Source organism: Hemibagrus wyckioides, linkage group LG21 (assembly GCF_019097595.1).
Source record: "Hemibagrus wyckioides isolate EC202008001 linkage group LG21, SWU_Hwy_1.0, whole genome shotgun sequence".
Classification (NCBI taxonomy): Eukaryota; Metazoa; Chordata; class Actinopteri; order Siluriformes; family Bagridae; genus Hemibagrus; species Hemibagrus wyckioides.
The window spans coordinates 3,215,485-3,228,099 of NC_080730.1; the positions used below are offsets into that span (position 1 = coordinate 3,215,485).

Consider the following 12,615-nt stretch of genomic DNA (forward strand, 5'->3'; position numbering starts at 1 on the left):
TAGAAAACATAATAATAATAATAATAATAATAATAATAATAATAATAATAATAATAATAATAATAATAATAGTGTCTTGTCAAATCCCACAAAACTCCAGATTGTGCTGTTTATTTATTGTTAATTATTTGGTTTGTTTATTGTATTTTAGTTTTTTTTTCTCAAAATGCATTGTGTTTCTGTTGTTTCTGGGTCTCTGCACTGACGTTAATGCTATGTTTTCAGACGCTGATGCATTTCTTTACATCCTGCACGTGTGTGCCTGCATTAAGATGATAAAAAATTCCGCGTCACCATGCGTGTTAATCAGCACGTGGAAATAAGCCGGACACGTACTCACACACAGAGAGAGAGAGAGAGAGAGAGAGAGAGAGAGAGGGGACCATGTGAAGGTTAGTGGAGGTAAACAGCACACAGTTCGGCAAAACGGAGACTGCAAGAGAGAGAGAGAGAGAGAGAGCAGGCGAGGAGAAAGATCTGCCTCACCTGGTTGCCATGGAAACAGTCTCTCCTCATTTCAATACTCGGCGAGTAACCACGAGAAAAAAAAAAAAAACAGGAATTTTTCCAGTCTTATTTCTATTGGGAAAAAATGCACGACCGGGTCAGACCCAAATAGACGTGACGAGAAGCTCTCCACATGCACAAGGGTGGATGATTTTCAGTGATGCAGCGTTTAATGAGGCTTTACATCTCCGTCAGGTACAAAATGCACTGGAAGACCTGACAGATGAGTTGTAAAGTCTCACAGGGAATCGGAATGCAAAACATTGTGGCTTGTGAAAGAGAACTTCGAGGGTTCATAGCTGTAGATTTTCAGCTGATGGTGAACATCACATACAGCACACTCTTTCTTTTTAAGAGTATTCAGGCCTCGGTCTGGTGTCTAAAGTTTTTCATGTAGGAGTAAAAGTCTTTCGTTGGAAGATACACATTATTATTTATTCAGTGAAAGCTTGAGGAGAAGCCCGTTTTTAAGAGGATGTTATGGTTTAGAGCGTTCGATTTGCATTGTTATAACCCTCTCGCCATCAGGGAGAGAGAGAGAGAGAGAGAGAAAGACAGAGAGTGAAAGACAGAAAGAGAGAGAGAGAGAGAGAGAGAGAGAGAGAGAGAGAGAGAGAGAGACTGTAGAAAATATCAAAACATTGTGAAATCCCACAGCGAAGAAATTCCCACTGTATCAGACGTTTCATACATTTGAAGGGACTGGAGGCACAATGGATACTGAACATATATATCACTTAACATAGATTATAGAACCCACGAAAACCCACTTAACATATATATAACACCAACGAAATCCCACAATGCACTGCAGAAAGGTTATTGACCAAACAATACACCCTAGAGGGATCCTGTCCCTTCTGTTATATATATATGCGTGTGTGTGTGTGTGTGTGTGTGTGTGTGTGTGTGTGTGTGTGTGTGTGTTTAAGTTTGTAGTGAACATGGAGCAGGGAGTAGGATGCCATTTTGGACAGCAGTGTAAACCTAAATAGGTCACAATGGATCAGTCTTATACAGGTGTATAAACACGTCTCCTGGACTGTCCACCGATCTCGGGACTAAAAGAACAAACAGTGTGAAGTGTCCAAACCGCACAAGTCTGTGTTTTAGATGTAAACTGAAGCCACTCCACATCTCTAACTGGGCCTCTTTTTGTTTTCTGAGGCAGTGACCGCGCAACCTATCTGCGCAGAGAGAGAGAGGGAGAGAGAGAGAGAGAGAGAGAGAGAGAGAGAGAGGGAAGAGGGGGGAGGGTCGGCGAGACGGTTTGACGGACAAAGGAGGCAGCCAATCAGAACGCGAACGCGCGTTCGAACGCGCCAATGGTGACGGCGCGTGAAAAAGCGCGCGCGCCGCGAGTACTGGAACGGGCGGGTTTTGTGCGGGTGAAGCCCCGCCCACAGAGCCTGTGTGTTAGGTTGCGCGAGGGCTGCAGTTTCAGTTTGTTTTATTCACCATTTTGTGTAGCTGAAGGTAAAATATTAAAGTAAAAGCCTTTCAGCGCAGCAGAGCTTTCTCACCCGTTTTTATTTACTTTTGCGACTCGGGGAGAAAGCGGGTGTTGGTGTTTTTATGCGACGTTACATTGAGTCTGTCAGTTGGTGAAGCTATTTTTGTTTTTTTTTTACATTTTCTCCCCTTTTCTTAAAAAAAGGAAAAAAAATCTCAACAGTGTTCCTGCAAAAATGTCCAGACCAGTGAGGTAGGTTGTGTTTAAAATGTCCTCCTCGTGCGCTGCTGCATTGATTGCACGCGTGCACTCAGGAGTTTGTTGGCTTTCACGCATGTGCCAGCGTCGCTTTGCTTAATAACCTCGTTTTTTTTTTGCTCTTATTTTTCGGCGGTGTTCGTTCTAATTGTGTTTATTCACGCGCTTGGCTCGTGCCGTGCTGAATGCATTTTTTTTTTGCAAAGCTGTCTTGCATGCTTCATTTTTTCCCCCCTTCCTTTCTTCCTAATGTGTGCATGAATCATCCAGCTATAACGCAGTGTTGCAGACATTTATGTCTGATAAATGCAATCGGGTTTTTTTTTTCTTCACCCTGAGCAAGAACATGGCCTCCTCCATTCATACTAGGCTTAGGAACGGGAATAAAACCTGTACATTGAAGGTCTACGGGTGAGGATATTTTTTAACGAAAAACCTGTCTCTGTGTGTAGAAGACGCAGCGTTATTCCGCCATCTTTTAAACAATTCGATCGACGATTATTTATTGATTTTTTTTGTTTTATTTGTGTTTAAAACGCATTTTCTTTATAAAAAAAAAAGGACGCTGCTGCGGCTCGCGCTCAATTAACATGACGGAGTGACGCAACAAAGGGGCGGGGCAGACAGTTTGACCACACCCCCATTTGCTCTCATATGGTGGTTAAAATAAAAAACCCGTAAATATCGAAATGATTTTTATATTTATTGATATTTGTGTATTGATTGATTGATTGTGTTAAGGGTTGATTCAATATAACATAATTAAAAAATATATATATACCGTAATTTAAAAATGTATTTAAAGATAACATTTAAAACGTTTGATATTAATAATAATTGTAATTGTGTGTTTTATTTATTTTGTTTTTGTTTGGGGGAAATATAAACAACAATGGTGTGTATATAATTATATATTTTAAAATTTATTTTATAATATATTATATTTTATATTTATATTATAATATATATATATATATATATATATATATATATATATATATATATATATATATATATATATATATATATATAAATTTTAAAATTTATTTTTTTATTATTTATTTTTAAAGATTTAATTACTTTATTATTTTTCTATATTTATTTATTATTTAGTTTGTAGGCAATGAAACTACAAGGGAGAAATTAATTTAGGATGAGAAAATCAAAACTTCTATATCATACCAATAAACGGTGAACCCCCACCCCTAAAAATAAAAATAACAAAATAAATAAATAAAAACATTTTCCAGATGTTCAGAAAGAGATAAAGAGTGGTGTGTGCGAGGGAAGCGCTGCGTCGTCATGCGTGATGTTAACGTAAACATGTACAAATCAGATGTTCAGGAACGAATGAATTAAATAAATAAATAAATAAATAGATTGATTAATTAATTAATTAATTCACCCCAGCGCAGAAGGTGACTGGGTGTTGTGTGTATAAATATTCACTTCATCATGTGAATGGTTTAGAAAGTCTACAGGACGTGAAGCTGTAACGTGTCGCGTTCGGTGACGGTTACGTTTAATAGCATCCGAAATTAAACATGGGAACTGACGTGAAATAAAATGCGCATTTCAGTAACAGCCAATCAGCTCCTCGTTACTGTGAGAAATAATACTGAATGAAATGAAAAACGAGTATAAATAACTACGTACGTATTGTTCATCATTTCAATGTAAAGTTTATTATTATTTAAATAGCGTCATAAATATTTGACACGTAATACAAAATTATTGCAAATCAGTATAATCTTAAAGAAATAATACATAATTATCATATAATGCAAAATTATTTATGCTTATAATTATAATATATTATACAGAGAACTGTTGTGACATTTAACTGCCACAAAATAAATGAATAAAGGACAATACAAATATGTAAAATAATATAGAAAATTAAATCATATTTCACGCTATATTATCGTCAAACAAAAAATAAACATGATTTATTAATTTGATAGAAAAAATAGCAAATATTGAAAAACGGTGGTTGAATAAAAATAAAACCACTTTTTAAATTGAGTTTAAAAAATCAACATTTAATAATCCTGCAAAATAAAAACAAACAAAAATTACAAATAATAAATTCTAATATTTAAAAAAAAATCAAATTGATTTAAAGTATAAACATTTAAATATTCAAATTGTTCATCATACATATATTTAGCATAAATATTATTTAAATTTATTAATTATTATTTATAATGTTATTTAAATTTATTATATTTATGTATTATGATGTACAATCAATGTGATTTATTAAAAAAAAAAAAATTTAAAGCAAATTATTGAATGGAAATATTGAAATGAAATGACCAAACAAACGAACAAATGAATTGAAATGACCAAACAAACAAAAATAAGTGACCGAAGCTTGATGATAGCTGGCTGATCTTTTCCTGGAAAGTCGGGTTCTGTGAACGTAGGGATGCATCGAGTTCAGCCTCCAGGGCGTTAGATGTGAAGTAGATTTTAATGGAGTCGTTTACAGGGTCGTTAATGAAGCTTCGTCAGAGTTTTCTCATCTCTGCCTGTTGTCTGGATCATCCAGGCTTTTTTTTTTTTTTGAACCATTTAACAGTGGTGGTGTTTTTATTCTACAGGAACAGAAAAGTGGTGAATTATTCACAGTTCAACGAATCTGATGACGCAGGTAACGTGCTGTTTTAATTCATCACCCCCCCTCCCCCCTCCCCAGACATAAATTAATCATCTCTAATCGTCCTGAAATCTAAAAGCTCTAATCTGTATTTATTTGTTTACTTATTAATTAATACTCATGTCCTTCACCTGTCGAGAATCTTGCACTAAAATTTTTTTCACTTTTTTTAAAAAAAATGTTACTGTATTATTTTAGTGGGCGGGGCAAAGCTGTAATAACCAATCATTTCATTGGATGCCATCTTTCAACTGGACTTTATCCACTCCCAGATATTAAAGAGCAGAGATTCTCGCGAGGCTTGTGCCATAATTACTATTTAAATAAATACATAAATAAATAAAATTAATTGCTATTAGGAATTTGAATCATCCAGAATTGTTATTTAAAAAAATACTATTTCTATATCTTAAAGAAAAGTATGTAATGTTTTTAGCTGCGTAGTCGGGAGCTGCTTGCTGGCAGAGGCAATTTTTTAAATTTATTTATATATTCTTTTTAATTTATATATATTTTCAATTCATTTTTTTGACACATCGCCAGTTTTAAATATTTATTTATTTTGTTTTTAAACTAACGTTAAAGCTCACATATACTAAAAGATTTTATTTTATATTAAAATCTCAAGACATTTTTCATTTACCGTGAGAGTAAGGGAGAATAAAAATGCCTCTAGAGTTGAGTGAGTGTGGGTGAAGTGGGCGGGGCTTGAGGCTCTGGTGATGTCCTATAACTGGCGTTGACGTCACAGGAAATGGTGTAATATAGTGCTAAAGTTCGCTGTATTCTTTTAAACCATCACTAATTAAGAAGTGATGGATTTTGCTTGATGCCAAAATGAGTCTGACCCAAAAAAAAAAAAACCCACATGAAATCACCGTCTTGTCCAAAGTGGACCTTTTTTTTTCTTTTTTCTTTTTTTTTATTGTTGAACCCGGTGTGTTTTCTTTGGACTCACATCTCGAACCAAAGCTGTAGCTTGTTTGCTTTACGTTTCCAGATGAGTACGAACGAGACACGGACAAGCCCAAGAAGGTGCGTGCAGCGCCGCGTGAAATCAAGCACAAGAAGACCAAGAACTCACAGGAGGAAAGGTGAGAGTCGTCGTCGTCTTTGGCCTTTTCCCTTCAGGGGTCTCCACAGCGAATCATCTCTCTCCACCGATCCCTATCTTCTGCATCCTCAACACTTACACCCACTAGCTTCATATCCTCATTTTGTCCATCCATATACCTTCCTCTTTGCCTCCTGCCTGGCAGCTCCATGTCCAACATTCTCCTACCAATATACTCACTCTCCCTCCTCTGGACATGTCCAAACCATCTAAATCTGTCCTCCCTAACTTTGTCCCCCAAACGTCCAACATGAGCTGTCCCTCTGATGTCCTCGTTACAGGAGGAAAGTTGAGAGTCCTGCTGCTTAAAGGAGTATAACTATTTACTTTCTAAACATTATTTTTTAGTGTGTGTGAGTGAATGATCTGTATTGTTGAATTCAGTAAATAATCATTAATAGTGTGTGAGGATGAAACACTGTGTGTGTGTGTGTGTGTGTGTGTGTGTGTGTGTGTGTGCTGCTGTAATAGAAAATACATCACTGATATGATGGTGCGGTGAAACTGCTTACTGTCACCATCTGAACGTCTCACTTCTGGGGTTAATAACAGAGAAATGATATCACTCAGCCCGTCACCTTACTGAGTAATCTGCAGCGTAAAGTCATCTGACCATTCACAGTCCAGCCCTGCTGTTAGGACTCGTTGCTATGGCAACAAAGTGTAAAAGGCGTCCGGGCTGACACGGCTCTCCTTAGTGTTTTTACTCAAGGTGTTTGAGCGGACACTCAAATCATTTTCTTTTATTTTTCCAGTGATGACTCTGATGACAAACTGTCCAAGCCCAAAAACGACTCAGCAGGTAAGCTACACCCCCTGTCTCTCTCCCTCCCTGTCTCACTCTCCCCCACCCCCCGTCTCTCTCCCTCCCTGTCTCACTCTCCCCCACCCCCCGTCTCTCTCCCTCCCTGTCTCACTCTCCCCCACCCCCCGTCTCTCTCCCTATACCTGTCTATCTGTATATCTCTCTCTCTCTCTCACACACACCCATTTCTTTATTTGTTTTTCTTTGTTTGTTTGTTTGTTTGTTTATTATCCATACAGCCCTGATTTACAGATAATCTAACACCATCTCACATTTAAACACCCCCCCCCCCTTTTGCCTGTCAGATGATTTCGGCAGCGACGAAGACAACGAATTTGGAGAGGAAGAGGAGGTGGAGGAGGAGGAAGACGGAGGAAGCGATTACGAAGCCAAAAAGGGGAAGAAGGGGAAGAAGGCTAAAGTGGAGAAGACGAGCAGAAGGTCACTGAAGAGGAAACGGGATTCAGGTGGGTGCCATTACTTTTCCTTTCTTTACGGTCTTCAGGTTTATTGAGTTTGTTGTAGATGCATTGTTTAGTATCGCTTCTCAAAAGTGTGTGTGTGTTTAACTCTCCGCAGATGAGAGCGATGAGGATAAGGCGGTGAGCCGGAAGCCCAGGCAGGTGAGACAAGCCGCCTCTAAGGCTGCGTCCAAACAGAGAGAGATCCTGCTCGGGGACCGAGGGAGTGAGGATGAGGATAAAGACGAAGACGAGCACGCCTACATGGACCGTGAGAACCATTTCCTCAGATTATACAGAAAGCAAACCTGAGCGGTGGTGGCTCAAGTGGTTAAGGCTCTGGGTCATTGACCAGAAGATCAGGGGTTCAAGCCCCAGCACTGCCAAGTTGCCACTGCTGGGCCCTTGAGCAAGGCCCTTAACCCTCTCTGCTCCAGGGGCGCTGTATCATAGCTGACCCTGCGCTCTGACCCCAACCTCCAAGGATGGGATATGCGAAGAAAAGAATTTCACTGTGCTGTAATGTATATGTGACAAATAAAGGCAAATTATTATTATTATTATTATTATTATTATTAGAAGTCCAGATCGTTGGCCTGAAATCACAATTTCTTCCTTGTTCCGACCCCAAGACTGTTTAAGACAGGAATCCAGTCGACCAATCAGCATTCAGCTGGGGTATAGGGGGTGTGGCTCTGGAAATTTGCTCAAGTTTCTGCAGAAATGTTGCCACCCCCCCACCCCCCCCTCGTTTGTCACTCTCTGTTTATCTGTATCTCTCTCTGTCTGTTTTTCTCCATCTGTCTGCCTCTGTTTTCCATCTGTTTATCTGTCTTTCTGCATCTGAGCTTCTCAGTCTACCTGTCTGTCTTCTCCTTCTTTCGGTCTGTCTGCTTTTCTTTTCATTCCTCTCTCTCTCTATCTCTCACTTTCCCCCACCACCTCTCTGACTCTCTCTTAACTTCCTTGTCTGTCACTAAATGACTCTGTCTCACTCTCTCTCTGTTTCACCCCATTTCCCTCAGTCCCTCCCCCTCTCCTTCCTCTCTCTCTCTCTCTCTCTCTCTCTCTCGTCCTCTCTCTTTTTCTGTCTATATCTACCTGTCTATCTGTATATCTCTGTCCCAGACAGTGTCTCTCTCTCTATCTCACTCTCCCCCACTTCTCTCCCGGGGTCTCTCTCTTCGTCTCTCTCTTTCTCTCTTTGTCTGTCACAACGTTGTTTCTCTGTCTGTCTTTCTGTCTCACTCCCTCCCTGTTTCATCTCATCTCCCTCAGTCCCCCCCCCCTCTCTCTCTCTCTAATTCCCCCTCCTTTGTCTGTCTGTCTCACTCTCTGTATGTCTCTCTTCCTTTTTCTTCATATATTAATTTCTTGATATCTATGTATGTTATTTTATTTTGTATTATATTTCTAATTGTTTAAATAACCCCACCCCCCCACCTGAGTCAGGTGTACATACAGAAGGTGACGGTGTTCCATTTGACCGTGAGATGGGTTTATTTTTCAGAAACGTTTCCTAAACCTGATTGCTTTGTGTTTGATTTCCCGAGGTTGTGGCGTGATAATCGTGATTCACCGCCGAGGTCCCGTGTTATCGAGCTCTTAAAACCGCACGCCAGATTTAGTCTAGAAGTGATTTCTGACGGCGGTAATAATAAATAACCGTATTACGTTTACAAATGGCCTCCTTTATCACCACTTTATTGGATTTGCCTTTTATTTTCCGCTGTAGGAGTCTTTGGGGCTTTTAACTGTAATTTAGTTTGTTTATTTTTAAGCTGGTCTCTGTCGTAGCGTTTAATTCTGACCCTCGCGCATTACAGAGGAGTCCGGGAGCGACGAGGACTTCATGGTGGACGACGATGACGACAGCGACTACGGTCACTCCAAAAAGAAGGGCAAGAAAGTGAGCCAGAGAGGACGCAAGGTGGAAAAGAAGGAGAAGAAATCCCCTAAACCCAGACTAAAGGCCACAGGTACGGAGAGAGAGGAGCGCTTCACCTCACGCTGTTCTTATCTGTAGGTTGTAGAGAATGATAAAAGGGCGGAGAAGGAGAGAGTGAGTGACAGGGATGGAGAGAGTAGGGTGTGATAAACAGACGGACCCAGAGACAGAGAGATTGATAGACAGAGATGGAGGGATGGAGAGACAGACATGCAAATGGTGAGAGGTACAGAAGAAGGTGGAAATATGGGGATGGCGAGACAGATGAACATGGAGATGGAGCAATGACAGAGAGAGGCAGATTGATGGATCCTAAAACTGAAAGATCAAAAGACAAAAGGAAAAAGAGAGACAGTGGGATTTAGAGAGAGAGACAGACAGATCCAGAGATGGAGAGATCTACAGGCAGACTGATATAGAAGGACACAAAAAAGGACCGAGAGATGGGATGGCGAGACAGACGGGCAGGCAGAGAGGTGGAGGGATGGTGAGACAAGTGGACACCGATAGAGATGGAGAGACAAGGATAGAGAGGTGGAAGGACAGAAAGAAGGATGGATGTTCAGAGTGACTGAGAGAGACAGATGGATAGACGTGTACGTTGGGGGCAAAACCCCCTCAGACTAACCCCCTCTCTTGTCTCCCAGTCACCCCGAGCCCCATGAAGGGAAAGGGCAAGGGTCGCCCGAGCGCAGCCAAGGCCCTGGAGAAATCCTCGCCTAAAGAGGAGGAGGAGCCTGAGAGCCCGCCCGAGGATGAGGAGGAAGACGAGGTGGAGAAGAAGAGCTCGCCGCCGCCCTCCGCCAAGAAGAAGAAGAACACCCCCGATGATGAGGAAGACGAGGAAGAGGAGGACGGTTCAGAAGAAGACGCGCCGTCCGGGGAAGATTAGCCACCTCGCTTCTCGTTTGCTTTTCTCTCTCTTCTTCCTTTTTCTCTCTTCTTTCTTCTTCTCCTTTGGAGGTTTTTATTTTGTATTATTATTATTTCTCTGTGGTGACCTGGCTTTTTTAAAACCCACAGTTTCTGCATCACAAAAAACCCGCATTATCCCAGAATGCATCAGACCGTGTGTGTGTGTGAGTGAGAGAGAGAGAGAGAGAGAGAGAGAGAGCGCGCTGCATTTTGTTTTTGTTTCTTTTTATTTTTTTTATTTATAGGTCAGAACTGTAAGAAAAGCCCGACGCTCCTCCACTGCTAACGGGCCGCTGCTCTCACGGTTCTTCTCGAGTTCTACACGTAGTTCCTGCTGTTTCTCAGCGCCGGTCCCGCGGTGATTTTTTCCTGCTCTAACACACTTGCCTCGCCATTTTCCACCATCTTCAAGCGGTAGAAATAAACACACACCTACAGACATTTTATCTTTTTATGAATCAGGAATGACAGACTGGAAGCCCCGCCCCCTTTCTGTCGGTGTGTGTGATTTCCTGTTACAGTAACTGGAGAATAAACACTGTGTGTGTGTGTGTGTGTGTGTGTGTGTGTGTACAGGGTTGGACAGTAAACACCCCAAATGCTACAGCGAGTCAAATTCCAGCCAATATGTAGACTGCTAGGGTTGCCAGATAATCTCACCAATCCCCGTTTACACCAGTTTTAAATCCCTTTTCAATCGATTGCACACTGAATACATGAATTAAAGAAAATATCCAAACAGGGTAAATCATAGCTACTAATCCAGAAAAGTCTGTTCTGATGGGAATAATGAGAATAATACGTTTATACGACCTTTTAAAAAAATCATTAAAACTGTGAGTAAAGTCTAAACACTGCTTTAGAACCAATCTGAGCCTTTTTGAATCCAGAATGAAGTGAAATAAATTCCTGAGGAGTTTAAAAAATAAAAAGTTAGCATGGTGGAGTGTTGGAGCAGGAAAACACTAAGATGCGCAGTCGACGGTTCGAACCGAGCCAGGATTTAGGAAACGCCCCCTTTTCATGATCATTTATTTTTCCCCCAAATGCTGTGACTGCTAAGAATTTAACATTTACCCTCCCCCCCTTTCACGACCAAATTCCTAACTTCCTTCCAGTCTGATATTTTTTTTTTCCCTTCCTTTTTACCAAAAAATTCTGTCTTTTTATTATCAGTGTGTGCCGTGTGCTGTTTTTTTTTTTTAATTTTTTTTTTTTTATCCAGATTTATTTGCTGGATTTCTTTGATTCTTCTTCCTTTTTTTATTTTATATATATATATTAGATTTTTTTTAATCTTCCAGTGTTTTGTAATTAACTTCTCAAATTAGTCTTTTAATCTAGAGGTGTGCGGATGAACACCCCCCCCCACCCCCATTAGTAAAAGTTTTACTAACTTTTTTCGTCTCTTCAAATAGGAACGCTGTGCAGGCGACCCGGGTTCAATGGTCAGTTTATTCAAAAGCAGCGACAAATTTCTCAAAGTGAGCGAGTCGAGGCACAGCATCCAGGAAATATAATGTGTTTAATTCTTCAAACTTTTTTTCTGTCTCTTAAGAGCTTCCTTTTTTGTTTTATTTTATTTTTTTTGTCACTTAAGAGCTTCCATTTTATTTTTTTTACCTCTTAAGAGCTTCCTTTTTTCTTTTTTTCTTTTTTTTTGGTCACTTAAGAGCTTCCTCTCTTAAATTTTATTTTCTTTAATTTTTTTTGTCATTTATGAGCTTCTTTTTTTTCTCATTTTATTTTTTGTCACATTTTTCCCCCCTTTTTTTTTTTGTTTTATTTTACGTCATCTCAGATTCGTCTTTGTGGTTTTAATGTACATCGTGTGTGTGTGTGTGAGATTAAGCAGTGTGACGGAATAAACGAATGAATCCCCCCCCCCTTTTCTTTTCTTTTTTTCTTTTTTGGCGATTAGATCCCATGCACGCTTTTTACACTCTGCTTTTATTCGGAGATGTAAATGTAAATGCTTTAACGCTCTCTGGAAATTTCCTCTCATCGGACTCCAAGCCGCAGGAACCCTGCTTTATTTGCTGCATTATTCAAACCTTTCAACAAAACCGAGATCTGACTTTTTTGCCGTCTGAACCGAGGAGGGTTTTTTTTTTCCGTCAACGCAAGCGCCGAAAAGCCGAGTGTTTTTTTGTTTTTGTTTTTTTTTCCCCCCCGTGACGCCGAAGCGAAGGTGGATTCATCCGAAGCAGATGGAGGAGTCTGTAACGTCCTGTTCGTCCTCCGCCTCTGTTCCAGCTCCAGCGCTTTAACATGATGGACTCTGAGCATCGCTTCATCTGTACAGTCTCTTCATGTGCATGAACTCCTCATGAAGCTTAATAGCCACACGGTTCTGTCATTTTTTTTTTTTTTTTCGTGCCAGGTATCACTCAGTATCTCCGTATCGTACCCCAACCCCCACCCCACCCCCCCACCACCTCCTCTCCTCCACTTCCCCAGAGTGTGTCATCTCTCATTGATTTTCAGTCCTC

General features: G+C 40.2%; 1 protein-coding gene across 1 annotated transcript; it reads left to right on the forward strand.

The window, feature by feature from the left end:
• The first annotated feature begins 1,906 nt into the window (after nt 1–1,906).
• Nucleotides 1,907–12,309, forward strand: nucks1a (nuclear casein kinase and cyclin-dependent kinase substrate 1a). The gene is made up of 8 exons (XM_058372891.1): nt 1,907–2,212; nt 4,825–4,874; nt 5,881–5,974; nt 6,750–6,796; nt 7,105–7,266; nt 7,379–7,531; nt 9,087–9,239; nt 9,856–12,309. Exons 1-8 carry the CDS (start codon nt 2,196–2,198, stop codon nt 10,098–10,100), a joined length of 921 nt encoding a protein of 306 aa, XP_058228874.1. The 5' UTR covers nt 1,907–2,195; the 3' UTR covers nt 10,101–12,309.
• The last annotated feature ends 306 nt before the right edge of the window (nt 12,310–12,615 follow it).